We start from the raw sequence: 17858 nt of genomic DNA on the forward strand, positions 1-17858 counted from the left end.
CTACTCCGTTGGAGATCAAGAACTACTGGCGATCAAGCTGGCCCTCGAGGAATGGAGGTATCTCCTAGAAGGGGCCAAACATCCGTTCAACATCTATACGGATCATAAAAACCTGCTATATTTAAAGGCAGCCCAGTGCCTTAATCCTCGCCAGTCCAGGTGGGCTATGTTTTTCTCACGTTTTAACTTTAAGCTTCATTTCCGCCCAGGTTCGCAGAATGTTAAAGCTGACGCTTTATCCCGATCTATGGAATCCGAAGAGGAAACGCCTGACTCAGTTCCACATTCCATCCTGAGTCCAGTGGTATTCGCTGCATCTCAAGTCTCCCCAGCTCCTCCTCCTGGTAAGACTTTTGTTTCCCCAGAACTCCGCCCTAAGTTGCTATCTTGGGCCCATCAATCCAAGTTCACCGGTCATCCTGGTGTCCTGAAGACCTTCAAGTTTCTCTCTGAGACATACTGGTGGCCAAAGATGAAGGCTGACATCAAGGATTTCGTGGCATCCTGTCCTAAGTGTGTGCAGCACAAGACTCCTCGTCAGTCTCCAGCAGGTCAGTTACAACCATTATCTGTTCCTAGTCGTCCCTGGTCACACCTGTCCATGGATTTTATCACCGACCTTCCTCCTTCCCAAGGATACAATACCATCTGGGTCGTAGTGGACAGATTTACCAAGATGGCCCATTTTGTTCCTCTCCAGGGTCTCCCTTCTGCCCCAAAACTTGCCCAAATCTTCCTACGGGAGATTTTCCGCTTACACGGTCTACCCTCAGAAATAATATCCGACCGAGGTGTACAGTTTGTAGCAAGGTTTTGGAGGGCTCTCTGTTCTGCCATGCAAGTCAAGCTGAAGTTTTCGTCATCTTACCATCCTCAGACGAATGGGCAGACAGAGAGGGTAAATCAAGAACTAGAGACGTTTTTAAGATTGTATGTTTCATCTTCTCAGGATGACTGGTTCGACCTGCTCCCATGGGCCGAGTTTGCCCACAACTTCCGCTACCACACTGCCACTGGGACAACTCCCTCATATGGACGTTCCTGCTGCCACTACTGCATTGACTCAGTTTTCTTCAATCTGGAAGAAGATTCACATTTCTCTCAAGAAGGCCTCCAGCCGGTATAAATACTTTGCTGACCGCAAAAGACGCGCGGTTCCTAGCCTGAAACCTGGGGACAAGGTTTGGCTGTCGACCCGTAACCTCCGTCTTAGGGTCCCGTCTATGAAATTTGCACCACGTTTCATTGGTCCCTTTCCTGTCGAAAAAGTCATTAACCCTGTGGCCTACAAACTGAAGTTACCACCTTCTCTTCGAATACCTAATGCTTTTCATGTTTCTCTCCTCAGACCTTTAGTCCTGAACCGTTTTCAGAGTGCTCTTCCAGTTGGCCCCAAAATTCGAACTCAGCGGGGCGTGGAATTCGAGATTGGCAAAATTCTGGACTCCCGTTGCCGGTATGGACGTCTCCAGTACCTGGTCGATTGGTCCGGTTATGGCCCAGAGGAGAGAAGTTGGGTAAATTCGATGGATGTCCATGCTCCAAGGTTGGTCCGTGTCTTCCATAACACTCATCCTTCCAAGCCACGTGGGTGTTCGGTGCCCACCCTTAAAGGGGGGGGTACTGTCAGGAATCGACTCACCAAGCTGACATCTGTCCGCCGCTGCGGACTCCGTCCTGGGTCCCTGCGGTCATCTGTCGTCCACGTCCCTGCCATCGGACGCCATCATGGGCCTGGGAGCGCTCCTGTGACAGCGGGCGTGTAGCACGCCGCGTTCCCGCTAGGCCGCGGCATGGGCGCCGCCATGACAGTTTCCAACAGTCAGCATACAGCGGCCAATCCGGTGCTTGGCCGCACCCACTTTCCCTCACTCCACCAATGTCTGTGAACCAAGGGGTATATAAGAGACTGCAGGATCAGTCTGCAGGCATCCTGGACTTTGTGTCACTCCTGCGACCCATGTGAAAGGATCTGTTCCTGTTTCCTCCGTGTTCCTGGCTCTCTACCTAAGACTTGTACTCCTGGTTATTACACAGCTCCGTGGAACTTCAAGTCCCAGCAATACCTGCATCTCATCAACAGGCTTCACACCCATCATCATCTTGTGTGCTTCAGCCTTGCAGTAGAGACTGACTCCAGGTGTGTTCCATTCCTCCACCTGTGATACAGCTTGCTTGCTGTCAGTGCTTCACCACCTGCACTGTGGACTTAGTCAGACTCCTGCCTCTGCTACCAGGTTTGCCATTTAACATCATCACTACCAAGTTCCATGTTTTAACCTGCACTGGTTTCCATACCAGAATCATCTTTACAAGTTATCATTTCATCTGTTTATCATCTTACCGGTTATCATTTCTCAGTCATTATTCATTCCGTTGCCATAAGACTTTCAGCTATTACGCTGTGTGATTGACTTTGCATTATTATTATTATTATTATTATTTCTGCTGCCGTTCTGTTAACCATCTGTTGAATAAATATCATTGCGCTCATGCGCAGAAACGTTATCCAGCCTCCTCGTTTTCTCCCATCCACCTCCACTGACCCACTAGCGCCCCCTCCGGGGACACAGTCAAAACACAATCTGACAGGCCATTAGTGATCAGGGCGATGAGAAAGATTAGTTGGCCACTGGTTACTACTGCTTGGGTCTCATGAACACTTATCTCTCTTGCAATAATTAATCTCACAAAATATAGTGTGCAGACTCTTAGGGGCCGATTCAATTGTTTTGGGCGTCTAAAAATCCCATTTAAATTGGACTTTTTAGACGCCCAAACAATTGTCACAATTCATGTGTCGCACCCAAACAGACCAGGTTTAGCCGCCTAGAACAGCTAAACCCGTCTAAGCTCCCTGATTTGGGCGTCCAAACTCAACGTTTGTACACCCAAAGTGCTGAGTTTCCAAACATTTTTTCTCGCACCTCAGGAGGCTGCGAGAAATTTTTTTAGTGCTGCGGCTCCTGGGCGTCTAAATGGAGCAACAATTTAATTACTCTGTTTTGCGCCCCCTGGTGTTAGCTGTGGGGAAAAACAATTGAATTGGCCCCACTGTGATGTACAGATTTAATAATCCCCCCCACCCTTTAAATATTTCCCCCTCTCTTTATACAGCAATTTAAGTGAAGCTCTCACCCCACACTATAAAATATATTTAATGATTTTCTCCCCCTCACTGACCTCAGAGCTGGCTTGCGGGTCCCAGCAGGCAGATTCAGAATCCAGCTCCAGTATCCCAAGTCCAGCACGTTGTCTCCTTCTTGAGGGATGAGATGTCATGACGTCTCAGTCCCCAGTGCCAATAGCACAGCGCCATTTACTAATCACTGGTCCCGACGGAGGAGGGGAACAAGCAGCTCTGCAGGTATATGGGGCCTAATTCATACCCGAGCGCTGTTGTGCGAAATCGCACAGCGTACAATTATTGAACGACTGCGTATGGGTATGGATCGTAGAGCGCACGCATGTCTGATTGACAGGAAGCTGGCGTTTGTGGGTGGCAACTGACCATCCTGTGGGAGTGTCAGAAAAAACGCAGGTGTTCCCAAGCGTATTCAGGGAGGGTGTGTGACGTCAGCTCCGGTCACGATCAGCCTGTTTGTATCGCACTGTAGGAGTGAGTCCTGGGCTGTACACACTGCACAGACCGGAAAAATCATTTGATGGTGAGTGAGTTGCGAACGGATTTGCAGCTGACTGGCGTTTGCAAAGCTTTTTGCATGGCGTACGGAGACTTGCATGGGGCTGATTGTCACTCTGGGCAGCGACTATCCGATCGCAAACCTCTGCAGATTCACAGAGGAGCGATCAGGTCTGAATTAGGCCCATAGACACAGGTGCAGGAGGCGAAGATGATTCTACTACTCTTTCAGATAGATAGATAGATAGATATATATATATATATATATATATATATATATATCCATAGATAGATAGATAGATAGACACACATACATACATATATATACACTGTATATATATATATATATATATATATATATAGCTAGATTGAAAGATCTAGATATAATATAAATATATATATTATATACACAGTGTATACACACACATATGCATATATACATAATAACCCAGAGCGTAAATTCCAAATTGGTAATAGAAAAAAAATAATAATAATAGAAAAAAAAATAATAATAATACAGCCTGAGCCTGTCTTACTTTTGCTGACAGCAATGACAGGCTGTGAAGACACATGCACACAACTGGAGAGAGCCTGCACTATCCTCTATGACTCTCCTCTGAAGTTTGAACACATAACTCAAGACACTGACAGGGATCCCACCTCCTTCCCTGCCGCTTGCGCACCCAGCCAGTCACAGGCTGCAATAAGCTTAACTTACTATTGTACAGCAGGTCTGTTTCTCAGCACTGGTAGCTGCAGCCCATCGCATGGTTAGTGGGGACTCTGGGGAGCCAGAAGCTCTGACTGTACCGCGGATCAGATCGGTGGTGAGTGGCCCACTCAGATAGGGGAGGGGTGATCATTAAGGATAGTGAGTGTGTGTGGGGGGGGTGATCGCGGGGGGGCGTCTACACGAGGGTGCTGTTGTGGTGCAGGGGGAATATGTTGGGTGCCATTGCGGGCGGACGACTTGGGGAGTGACAGAGCAAGAGCCGGCTTATCACCAGCACGTACACTGCCACTCGCGCTGTTAGTGTCGGGTCGCTGATTGTTCGGTGACCGCGGCATCCCTGCTCCTTCTTTAATAAGGAAGAGGAGGAGCAGCAGTGAGCACAGCTAAATGAATAATAAATAAAGCTTTCATCTGCCATGTGCGGTGCCGCCCTCCAGTTGCCGACGCCCATAGGCAGCTGCCTAAAGCTGCCTAATGGTGGCGCCGGCCCTGGTTAAGCTGGCAAAAGAACAGCAAAGAACTGTGCGGTCTTCTAAATCACAAATCCCCAAGGAGAGTCCAATTGTGTTGGTTGCGATGCCTGACCTTCCCAACACTGGACAGGAAGAGGTGGCTCCTTCCACCATTTGCACGCCCCCTGCAAGTGCTGGAAGGAGCACCCACAGTCCAGTTCCTGATAATCAAATTGAAGATGTCACTGGTGGTTAAGGAACGTAATTGCGGATAAATAACTGCGGATTGTGGCTTGAAAGACGTGGTTGTGATTAATGAACAGCAGAACTGTGGATAGTGGTTAAAGACGTGACTGGAGGCAAAGAACTGTGGACTGTGATTTGAAAGACGAGACTGTAGATGATGAACTGTGGATGGTGGTTGAAGACATGGCTGGAGACAAGGACTGTGGACTGTGGTTTGGAAAACGAGGCTGAAGATAATGCAGGCTGTGGTCGGTGGTACAAAGGCGTGGCTGGTGAAGAAGATCTGTGGAGTGTGGCTTGAAGGACGAGGCAGAAGACCCGGGGCCGACTGTGCCCAAAGAGTCTTACTGGACCGGGTTTTCCAGGAGCGCTTCCACAGGCAGTAGCAGGCTAGAAACGGCAGGGCTGCAGCAGCAACAGAGAACCGACCAAGCAGGATCAGGAGGAACCAGAATACAGCAGGAATCCTGGGAGCACAGGCTAAAGCACCTACAACAGGGTTGTAACTTGAAGCACTGGCGTCCCTGTCCTAAACCAGCCCCCTTTTATAGGGAGAGCTTTCCCTGGATTGGCTGGAAGAAACAGGAACTATGCTTAAACTTGGTCTCCAACATGGCGGCGCCCAGTAATGCAGACCTTTTTGCAAAGCCACATTGCTCACTGCCCCTTGTCTCTCCTAGCAACGGCTCAGCAAGAGCGACCCGCTGTAGCGGCATCCCGCCGCCACGAGTGGACCCCCTCACCGCCGCTACTGCTGCCCACGGATCCGGCGCAGCAGCCCACCTCCGCCGCTGCCCACACATCGCCAAGGAAGCCAGCCCCACGGCCCCAGCGTACCGGTAAGACTGCGGACGCTGACAAGGATGAATATATGGGTGTTGCTGGCGCTGAGGAGGAAATTGACAAGGAGGATTCTGATGGTGAGGTGGTTTGTTTAAGTCCCGGGGAGACACCTGTTGTCCGTGGGATGAATATGTCCATTGACATGCCTGGTCAAATTATTAAAAAAATCACCTCTTCGGCGTGGAATTATTTGAACAGAATTGCGGACAACAGGTGTCAAGCCGTGTGTTGCCTTTGTCAAGCTGTAATAAGTAGGGGTAAGGATGTTAACCACCTAGGAACATCCTCCCTTATACGTCACCTGGAGCGCATTCATCAGAAGTCATTGACAGGTTCAAAAACTTTGGGTGACAGCGGAAGCAGTCCACTGCCAACTAAATCCCTTTTTCGTCTTGTACCCAAGTTCTTGCAAACCACACCACCAACTCCCTCAGTGTCAATTTCCTCCTTAGACAGGAACGCCAATAGTCCTGCAGGCCATGTCACTGGCAAGTCTGACGAGTCCTCTCCTAACTGGGATTCCTCCGATGGATCCTTGAGTGTAATGCCTACTGCTGCTGGCGTTGCTGTTGTTGCTGCTGGGAGTCGATCGTCATCCCAGAGGGGAAGTCAGAAAACCACTTGTACTACTTCCAGTAAGCAACTGACTGTCCAACAGTCCTTTGCGAGGAAGATGAAATATCACAGCAGTCATCCTGTTGCAAAGAGGATAACTCAGGCCTTGGCAGCTGTGTTGGTGTTAGACGTGTGTCTGGTATCCACCGTTAATTCACAGGCACTTAGAGAATTTCTTGAGGTAGTGTGTCCCCGGTACCAAATCCCATCTAGGTTCCACTTCTCTAGACAGGCGATACCGAGAATGTACACAGACGTCAGAAAAAGACTCACCAGTGTCCTAAAAAATGCAGTTGTACCCAATGTCCACTTAACCACGGACATGTGCACAAGTGGAGCAGGGCAGACTCAGGACTATATGACTGTGACAGCCCACTGGGTAGATGTATTGCCTCCCGCAGCAACAACAGCAGCAGCGGCACCAGTAGCAGCATCTCGCAAATGCCAACTCGTTCCTAGGCAGGCTAAGCTTTGTATCACCGCTTTCCATAAGAGGCACACAGCTGACAACCTCTTACGGAAACTGAGGAACATCATCGCAGATTGGCTTACCCCAATTGGACTCTCCTGGGGATTTGTGACATCGGACAATGCCACCAATATTGTGCGTGCGTTACTTGTGGGCAAATTCCAGAAAGTCCCATGTTTTGCACATACAATTAATTTGGTGGTGCAGAATTTTTTTAAAAATGACAGGGTCGTGCAAGAGATGCTGTCGGTGTCCCGAAGAATTGCGGTCCACTTTCGGCATTCAGCCACCATGTGCTGAAGACTGGAGCACCAGTAAACACTCCTGAACCTGCCCCTCCATCAGCTGAAGCAAGGGGTGGTAACAAGGTGGAATTCAACCCTCTATATGCTTCAAAGGATGGAGAAGCAGCAAAAGGCCATTCAAGCCTATACATCTGCCTATGATATAGGCAAAGGAGGGGGAATGCACCTGACTCAAGTGCAGTGGAGAATGATTTCAACGTTGTGCAAGGTTCTGCAACCCTTTGAATTTGCCACACGTGAAGTCAGTTCAGACACTGCCAGCCTGAGTCAGGTAATTCCACTCATCAGGCTTTTGCAGAAGCAGATGGAGAGATTGAATGAGGAGCTAAAACGGAGCGATTCCGCTAGGCATGTGGGACTTGTGGATGGAGCCCTTAGTTCGCTTAACCAGGATTCACAGGTGGTCAATCTGTTGAAATCAGAGCACTACATTTTGGCCACCGTGCTCGATCCTAGGTTTAAAGCCTACGTTGTATCTCTCTTTCCGGCAGACACAAGTCTGCAGAGGTTCAAAGACCTGCTGGTGAGAAAATTGTCAAATCAAGCGGAACGTGACCCGTCAACAGCTCCTCCTTCACATTCTCCCGCAACTGGGGCTGCGAGGAAAAGGATAAGAATTCCGAGCCCACCCGCTGGAACTGATGCAGGGCACTCAGGAGCGAGTGCTGACATCTGGTCCGGCCTGTAGGACATGCCAACGATTACTGACATGTCGTCTACTGTCACTGCATATGATTCTGTCACCATTGAAAGAATGGTGGAGGATTTTATGAGTGACCGCATCCACGTAGGCACGTCAGACAGTCCGTATGTATACTGGCAGGAAAAAGAGGCTATTTGGAGGCCCTTGCACGAACTGGCTTTATTTTACCTAAGTTGCCCCCCCTCCAGTGTGTACTCCGAAAGAGTGTTTAGTGCAGCCGGTCACCTTGTACGGATCGGCGTACGAGGTTACTTCCACAAAATGTGGAGAAGATGATGTTCATCAAAATGAATTATAATCATTCCTCCGTGGAGACATTCACCAGCAATTGCCTCCAGAAAGTACACAGGAACCTGTGATGGTGGATTCCAGTGCGGACGAATTAATACTCTGTGAGGAGGGGGATGTACACAGTGAAAGGGGTGAGGAATCGGAGGAGGATGATGAGGTCGACATCTTGCCTCTGTAGAGCCAGTTTGTGCAAGGAGAGATTGATTGCTTCTTTTTTTGGTGGGGGCCCAAACCAACCAGTCATTTCAACCACAGTCATGTGGCAGACCCTGTCGCTGAAATGATGGGTTTGTTAAAGTGTGCATGTCCTGTTTATACAACATAATGGTGGGTGGGAGGGCCCAAGGACAATACCATCTTGCACCTCTTTTTTTTTTTATATATATATTTGCATCATGTGATGTTTGGGGCCAAATTTTTTTTTAAGTGCCATCCTTTCTGACACTGCAGTGCCACTCCTAGATGGGCCAGGTGTTTGTGCCGCTCACTTGTGTCGCTTAGCTCAGTCATCCAGCTACCTCGGTGCAAATTTTAGGACTAAAAATAATATTGTGAGGTGTGAGGTGTTCAGAATAGACTATAAATGAGTGGAAATGATGGTTATTGAGGTTAATAATACTATAGGATCAAAATTAACCCCAAATTCTATGATTTAAGCTGTTTTTGAGGGGTTTTTGAAAAAAAAACACCCAAATCCAAAACACACCCGAATCCGACAAAAAATTTTCAGGGAGATTTTGCCAAAACGCGTTCGAATCCAAAACACGGCCGCGGAACCGAATCCAAATCCAAAACACAAAACCCGAAAAAATAAGAATTTACTTACCGATAATTCTATTTCTCATAGTCCGTAGTGGATGCTGGGGACTACGAAAGGACCATGGGGAATAGCGGCTCCGCAGGAGACTGGGCACAAAAGTAAAAAGCTTTAGGACTACCTGGTGTGCACTGGCTCCTCCCCCTATGACCCTCCTCCAAGCCTCAGTTAGGATACTGTGCCCGGACGAGCGTACACAATAAGGAAGGATTTTGAATCCCGGGTAAGACTCATACCAGCCACACCAATCACACCGTACAACTTGTGATCTGAACCCAGTTAACAGCATGATAACAGAAGGAGCCTCTGAAAAGATGGCTCACAACAACAATAACCCGATTTTTGTAACAATAACTATGTACAAGTAATGCAGACAATCCGCACTTGGGATGGGCGCCCAGCATCCACTACGGACTATGAGAAATAGAATTATCGGTAAGTAAATTCTTATTTTCTCTAACGTCCTAGTGGATGCTGGGGACTCCGAAAGGACCATGGGGATTATACCAAAGCTCCCAAATGGGCGGGAGAGTGCGGATGACTCTGCAGCACCGAATGAGAGAACTCCAGGTCCTCCTCAGCCAGGGTATCAAATTTGTAGAATTTAGCAAACGTGTTTGCCCCTGACCAAGTAGCTGCTCGGCAAAGTTGTAAAGCCGAGACCCCTCGGGCAGCCGCCCAAGATGAGCCCACTTTCCGTGTGGAATGGGCTTTTACAGATTTTGGCTGTGGCAGGCCTGCCACAGAATGTGCAAGCTGAATTGTACTACAAATCCAACGAGCAATCGTCTGCTTAGAAGCCGGAGCACCCAGCTTGTTGGGTGCATACAGGATAAACAGCGAGTCAGATTTTCTGACTCCAGCCGTCCTGGAAACATATATTTTCAGGGCCCTGACTACGTCCAGTAACTTGGAATCCTCCAAGTCCCTAGTAGCCGCAGGCACCACAATAGGCTGGTTTAAGTGAAAAGCTGAAACCACCTTAGGGAGAAATTGAGGACAATTCTGCCCTGTCCGTATGAAAAATTAGGTAAGGGCTTTTATAGGATAAAGCCGCCAATTCTGAAACACGCCTGGCTGAAGCCAGGGCTAACAGCATTACCACTTTCCATGTGAGATATTTTAAGTCCACAGTGGTGAGTGGTTCAAACCAATGTGATTTTAGGAATCCCAAAACTACATTGAGATCCCAAGGTGCCACTGGAGGCACAAAAGGAGGCTGTATATGCAGTACTCCCTTGACAAACGTCTGAACTTCAGGAACAGAAGCTAGTTCTTTTTGGAAGAATATTGACAGGGCCGAAATTTGAACCTTAATGGACCCTAATTTGAGGCCCATAGACAGTCTTGTTTGCAGGAAATGCAGGAATCGACCCAGTTGAAATTCCTCTGTAGGGGCCTTCCTGGCCTCGCACCACGCAACATATTTACGCCAAATACGGTGATAATGTTGTACGGTCACATCCTTCCTGGCTTTGATCAGGGTAGGGATGCCTTCATCCGGAATGCCTTTTTCCTTCCTCTGTGAGCATCTCTTGAATTTCCGGGTACCAAGTCCTTCTTGGCCAATCCGGGGCCACGAGTATAGTCTTTACTCCTCTCCTTCTTATGATTCTCAGTACTTTTGGTATGAGAGGAAGAGGAGGGAACACATACACTGACTGGTACACCCACGGTGTTACCAGAGCGTCCACAGCTATTGCCTGAGGGCCCCTTGACCTGGCGCAATATCTGTCCAGTTTTTTGTTGAGGCGGGACGCCATCATGTCCACCTTTGGTTTTTCCCAACGGTTCACAATCATGTGGAAGACTTCTGGGTGAAGTCCCCACTCCCCCGGGTGAAGATCGTGTCTGCTGAGGAAGTCTGCTTCCCAGTTGTCCACTCCCGGAATGAACACTGCTGACAGTGCTATCACATGATTTTTCGCCCAGCGAAGAATCCTTGCCACTTCCGTCATTGCCCTCCTGCTTCTTGTGCCGCCCTGTCTGTTTACGTGGGCGACTGCCGTGATGTTGTCCGACTGGATCAACACCGGCTGACCCTGAAGCAGAGGTCTTGCCTGACTTAGGGCATTGTAAATGGCCCTTAGTTCCAGGATATTTATGTGAAGTGACGTTTCCATGCTTGACCACAAGCCCTTGAAATTTCTTCCCTGTGTGACTGCTCCCCAGCCTCTCAGGCTGGCATCCGTGGTCACCAGGACCCAATCCTGAATGCCGAATCTGCGGCCCTCTAGGAGATGAGCACTCTGTAACCACCACAGGAGAGACACCCTTGTCCTTGGAGACAGGGTTATCCGCTGATGCATTTGAAGATGCGATCCGGACCATTTGTCCAGCAGATCCCACTGAAAAGTTCTTGCGTGGAATCTGCCGAATGGAATCGCTTCGTAAGAAGCCACCATCTTTCCCAGGACCCTTGTGCATTGATGTACTGACACTTGGCCTGGTCTTAGGAGGTTCCTGACTAGGTCGGATAACTCCCTGGCTTTCTCTTCCAGGAGAAACACCTTTTTCTGTACTGTGTCCAGAATCATTCCTAGGAACAGCAGACGTGTCGTCGGAATCAGCTGCGATTTTGGAATATTTAGAATCCATCCGTGCTGTCGTAGTACTACTTGAGATAGTGCTACTCCGACCTCTAACTGTTCCCTGGACCTTGCCCTTATCAGGAGATCGTCCAAATAAGGGATAATTAAGACGCCTTTTCTTCGAAGAAGAATCATCATTTCGGCCATTACCTTGGTAAAGACCCGGGGTGCCGTGGACAATCCAAACGGCAGCGTCTGAAACTGATAGTGACAGTTCTGTACCACTAACCTGAGGTACCCTTGGTGAGAAGGGCAAATTGGGACATGGAGGTAAGCATCCTTGATGTCCAGAGACACCATATAGTCCCCTTCTTCCAGGTTCGCTATCACTGCTCTGAGTGACTCCATCTTGAACTTGAACCTTTTTATGTAAGTGTTCAAGGATTTCAGATTTAAAATGGGTCTCACCGAGCCGTCCGGCTTCGGTACCACAAACAGCGTGGAATAATACCCCTTTCCCTGTTGTAGGAGGGGTACCATGATTATCACTTGCTGGGAATACAGCTTGTGAATGGCTTCCAATACCGCCTCCCTGTCGGGGAGAGACGTTGGTAAAGCAGACTTCAGGAACCGGCGAGGGGGAGACGTCTCGAATTCCAATTTGTACCCCTGAGATACTACCTGCAGGATCCAGGGGTCCACTTGCGAGTGAGCCCACTGCGCGCTGAAATTCTTGAGACGGGCCCCCACCGTGCCTGAGTCCGCTTGTAAGGCCCCAGCGTCATGCTGAGGACTTGGCAGAAGCGGGGGAGGGCTTCTGTTCGTGGGAAGAGGCTGTCTGCTGCAGTCTTTTTCCCCTTCCTCTGCCCCGGGGCAGATATGAGTGGCCTTTTGCCCGCTTGCCCTTATGGGGACGAAAGGACTGAGCCTGAAAAGACGGTATCTTTTTCTGCTGCGAGGTGACTTGGGGTAAAAAGGTGGATTTCCCAGCCGTTGCCGTGGCCACCAGGTCCGATAGACCGACCCCAAATAACTCCTCCCCTTTATACGGCAATACTTCCATATGCCGTTTGGAATCCGCATCACCTGACCACTGTCGCGTCCATAACCCTCTTCTGGCAGAAATGGACATCGCACTTACTCTTGATGCCAGAGTGCAAATATCCCTCTGTGCATCACGCATATATAGAAATGCATCCTTTAAATGCTCTATAGTCAATAATATATTGTCCCTGTCCAGGGTATCAATATTTTCAGTCAGGGAATCCGACCAAGCCACCCCAGCACTGCACATCCAGGCTGAGGCGATTGCTGGTCGCAGTATAATACCAGTATGTGTGTATATACTTTTTAGGATATTTTCCAGCTTCCTATCAGCTGGTTCCTTGAGGGCGGCCGTATCAGGAGACGGTAACGCCACTTGTTTTGATAAGCGTGTGAGCGCCTTATCCACTCTAGGGGGTGTTTCCCAACGCGCCCTAACCTCTGGCGGGAAAGGGTATAATGCCAATAATTTTTTAGAAATTAGCAGTTTTTTATCGGGGGAAACCCACGCTTCATCACACACCTCATTTAATTCATCTGATTCAGGAAAAACTACGGGTAGTTTTTTCACACCCCACATAATACCCTTTTTTGTGGTACTTGTAGTATCAGAAATGTTCAAAACCTCCTTCATTACTGTGATCATGTAACGTGTGGCCCTACTGGAAAATACGTTTGTTTCCTCACCGTCGACACTGGAGTCAGTGTCCGTGCCAGTGTCTGTATCGACCTGAGGTAACGGGCGTTTTATAGCCCCTGACGGTGTTTGAGACGCCTGTACAGGTATTAACTGATTTGCCGGCAGTCTTTTGTAAAGTGCCGACACTATCACGTAATTCTTTCCATAAGACCATCCAGTCAGGTGTCGACTCCCTAGGGGGTGACATCACTAACACAGGCAATTGCTCCGCCTCCACATCATTTTCCTCCTCATACATGTCGACACAGCGTACCGACACACAGCACACACACAGGGAATGCTCTGATAGAGGACAGGACCCCACTAGCCCTTTGGGGAGACAGAGGGAGAGTTTGCCAGCACACACCAGAGCGCTATATATATACAGGGATAACCTTATATAAGTGTTTTTCCCTAATATAGCTGCTGTATATATTAATATGCCAATTTAGTGCCCCCCCTCTCTTGTTTTACCCTGTTTCTGTAGTGCAGGACTGCAGGGGAGAGTCAGGGAGCCTTCCTCCAACGGAGCTGTGAGGAAAAAATGGCGCCAGTGTGCTGAGGAGATAGGCTCCGCCCCCTTCTCGGCGGCCTTTCTCCCGCTTTTTAATGGAAAAATTGGCAGGGGTTAAATGCATCCATATAGCCCAGGAGCTATATGTGATGTATTTTTTGCCAAATAAAGGTTTTTTATTGCGTCTCAGGGCGCCCCCCCCAGCGCCCTGCACCCTCAGTGACCGGAGTGTGAAGTGTGCTGAGAGCAATGGCGCACAGCTGCGGTGCTGTGCGCTACCTTATTGAAGACAGGACGTCTTCTGCCGCCGATTTTCCGGACCTCTTCACTCTTCTGGCTCTGTAAGGGGGCCGGCGGCGCGGCTCCGGGACCCATCCATGGCTGGGCCTGTGATCGTCCCTCTGGAGCTAATGTCCAGTAGCCTAAGAAGCCCAATCCACTCTGCACGCAGGTGAGTTCGCTTCTTCTCCCCTTAGTCCCTCGGTGCAGTGAGCCTGTTGCCAGCAGGTCTCACTGAAAATAAAAAACCTACTTTAAACTTTTCCACTAAGCAGCTCAGGAGAGCCCCTTAGCCTGCACCCGTCTCGTTCGGGCACAAAAATCTAACTGAGGCTTGGAGGAGGGTCATAGGGGGAGGAGCCAGTGCACACCAGGTAGTCCTAAAGCTTTTTACTTTTGTGCCCAGTCTCCTGCGGAGCCGCTATTCCCCATGGTCCTTTCGGAGTCCCCAGCATCCACTAGGACGTTAGAGAAATTTCTGGTGCACATCACTAGTTATGACCCTTCACTTTTTCACTTCACCAGGCTTAATAAATCTGCCCCTATGTCTGCTAATAACTTTATTATAGTAAAAATCTCCACAAAATTAGACATTATTTATTGCAGATATTTATAAGGTAATATCAATTATATTATGTAACACTCTGCCCCTGTATTAGAGGGAACAGGTGCCCGGAATCTGTTGATCAAAAGATGCTAGATTCAAAATAAGAGTTCTGATGACAATAGGATTTCTTAATTGCTATATACTGTATGTTAGTAAAAGCACCTCTGGCTGGAATTATATGATGACACACAGGTGGAGCTGGGAAAACCCTCATGGGTTATTATTATTACAAGAGCCAGTGCTTTGCTGAATGATGAAGCCGGTCTCTAAGACACACGATCCTGCGACTCCTCCTTCCTCCCCTGCCAGACAGCACAGCTAGAGCTGCTCACACACTGCTGGGAAAGGAGGCAGGATGGCCGCAAAGAGAAGGAGAAGGAGAAACACAATGCGTCCAGGGGTAAGAGCACAGAGATTTATTGTACAGAAAATGGTAAACTTACAGCAAAGCCACATTGTATTTTATTTTTTAATGGACAGCAAATTATATAATACAGAGATGTCGGATACATTTTGAGGAACATCAAGTTCAAGTGACTCTTTGCTTACTATTATGTATATAGCAAGCTGCTGTGTTTTCAGTCAGATCCTAATTTGCTCAGAACTTGATTGTTCTTACATGTGTTTTGACAAAGTAAGAAGCCGTCATTGGGGGTCATTCCGACCCATTCGCTCGCTGCGTTTTCACGCCTTTGTGCGCCTGCGCATGCGGCACGGCCGACGGCCGTGGCAGGACAGCGATCGCCTCTGCCTGATTGACAGGCAGAGGCGATCGATGGGCAGGAGGGAGCGAAACGGCTGCGTTTCTCTGCCGTTTCGTAGGCGCGGTCCGGCCAATGCAGGCGGACCGAATGGGGGCGGGCCGCAGCGGCTGCGTGACATCATACCCAGCCGCTGCGGGCCAGGGAGCGAGGAGTAGCTCCTGGCCAGCTCGCTAAAGTGGCGCTGGCCGGGAGTTACTCCTGAAGTGCAAAGGCTTCTGCGAGGGGGTGCCAGACTGTCATGCGGGGCGGACTAGCTCCATGCTGGGCGTCCCCCCGCATGTCAGGAAAGTTGATCGTAGCTGTGCAAAATTTTGCACAGCTACGATCAACTTGGAATGACCCCCATTGTGCTTTCCAGTGTACTGTAGCAGTTCAGACTGTGGGGCCCATTTATCAATTTGTTTTAGCTATTTAAAACTTGTTGCATATGATAAATAGTGCTCCAGCCGATCAGCTCCCAACTGTCATTTTTCAAACACGTGACAGTTGATTGGCTGGAGCACCATTTGTTATTTGGAGCACCCTCACCCAACCCACCAGCCACTTTCAGTGCTCATGATCTTGCTTCCTATTTCAAGGACAAGATTGAAAAGATCCGAAATTAAATGGCATGCTCTTCCACAGTCAGTGACCTGCTCAATTCCCTGCCTGAACCCTCTAACACCTTCTCTTCATTTGATCCTACAAATGAAGATGAAGTATCTGCACTCTTTTCATCTGCCTACTCTACTACCTCTCCCCTTGACTCTATGGCCCTCATTTCGAGTTGATCGCACGTAGCAACATTTTGCTGCTCGTGCGATCAACTTGACGCCGCCTATGGGGGTGTGTATTTTAGTGTGGCAGGGATGCGATCGCTTGTGCAGCCCTGCTATCCTAAAAAAGTATCCTGCAAAACAAGACCAGGGTAAAAGTTACTTACCCTGTGTGCGACGGATCCAGCGACGAAGATCCCGGGATTGACGTCAGACATCCGCCCTCCAAATGCCTGGATCCACCTGCGTTCGCCTCACCACGCCTTGAAAACGGTCAGTTGACACCCGGGAACGCCTCCCACCTGTCAGTCTTCATGCGATCGCCGCTGCGATCACTTTCTGTACTGGCGGTGTCACTGCCCTGCGACCATTATTGCCAGGCAACGACGCGCATGTACATTGCGGCCGCCGTGCAGCTGCAGTCCCGACCCGTTCGCACCGCAGCGAAGAACCGCTGCATTCGAACGGGTCGGAATGACCCCCTATACCCTCACAAATTAGAAATGCTCTGTCTGCTGTGTAAATCCCAACCTTAACTAAAATCTGTAATCTCTCTCTGTCTACTGGTATCGTTCCTTCTCTGTACAATCATGCAGTGATTACTCCCATTCTGAAAAAACAAAACTCTGACCCTAACTCTATCTCAAACTACCGTCCCATCTCTCACCTCCCATGCCCCTCCAAGCTACTTGAGAGACTTGCCCACACTCGCCTCACACACTTTCTTAACTCACACAGCCTACTGGACCCACTTCAGTCAGGATTTCGTGCCCAACACTCCACAGAGACAGCACTGACTAAGGTAGTGAATGATTTGGTCACTGCTAAATTTAAATGCCATTACTCACTACTTATTTTCCTTGATCTCTCTGCTGCTTTTGACACTATTGACCACTCTCTTCTCATACAAACACTACAATCCCTAGGTATTCAGGACACAGCCCTTTCTTGGTTCTCATCCTACCTATCTAATCGCTCCTTCAGTGTTTGTTTCTCTGATTCCATCTCCTCTTCGCTACCTCTCTCAGTTGGAGTACCGCAAGGCTCAGTCCTAGGTCCTGTGCTTTTCTCTATCTATACCACATCTCTTGGCAAACTAATCAACTCTTTCGGATGTCAGTACCATCTGTATGCGGATGATACTCAAATCTACCTATACTCCCCAGATTTGTCACCTTCTGTATTGGGCCATGTCACTGAATGCTTTTCTGCCATTTCATCTTGGATGACCTCTCACCACCTCAAACTTAATATTTCCAAAACAGAATTAATTATTTTTCCACCAGCCAATAGTAGTTACCAACCTGATATCTCTATCACTGTTGAGAACACAGCAATCATCCCTGCCCCACAAGCTCGCTGCCTAGGGCCAATATTTACTAAAAATTTGAGTTTGTCCGATTTGTGTTTTGTTTTTTCAAAGTCCCAATCCGGGAATTCACTAAGCACAAATCTCGGCAGTGTCTGGTCTATTCGTAATGGATTTAACGGCAAAGTTCTGAAATACGAATGAATAGACCATCGGTCAAATGCGACTGTTATTTCATACAATACGGGTATTCACTATT

At 48.8% G+C, this 17858-nt stretch overlaps 1 protein-coding gene and 1 long non-coding RNA gene across 4 annotated transcripts in view; one reads left to right on the top strand and one right to left on the bottom strand.

Annotated features, from left to right (window-relative positions):
• The window catches only part of LOC134927389 (uncharacterized), a 253695-nt gene that overhangs the window by 142529 nt on the left and 93308 nt on the right, over positions 1–17858 (bottom strand). The window lies entirely within an intron of this gene.
• Positions 15064–17858, top strand: part of LOC134927387 (ATP-binding cassette sub-family B member 5-like) — a 215993-nt gene continuing 213198 nt past the window's right edge. Inside the window, exon 1 of one of the 2 annotated variants that reach the window (XM_063921764.1) lies at positions 15064–15171. In XM_063921764.1, coding sequence (XP_063777834.1) covers positions 15127–15171 — 45 coding nt within the window. In that variant the 5' untranslated portion in view covers positions 15064–15126. The remainder of the gene's footprint in view (positions 15172–17858) is intronic. The other variant, XM_063921761.1, reaches the window with a different exon arrangement.

This window comes from Pseudophryne corroboree, chromosome 5, assembly GCF_028390025.1.
Source record: "Pseudophryne corroboree isolate aPseCor3 chromosome 5, aPseCor3.hap2, whole genome shotgun sequence".
NCBI lineage: Eukaryota > Metazoa > Chordata > Amphibia > Anura > Myobatrachidae > Pseudophryne > Pseudophryne corroboree.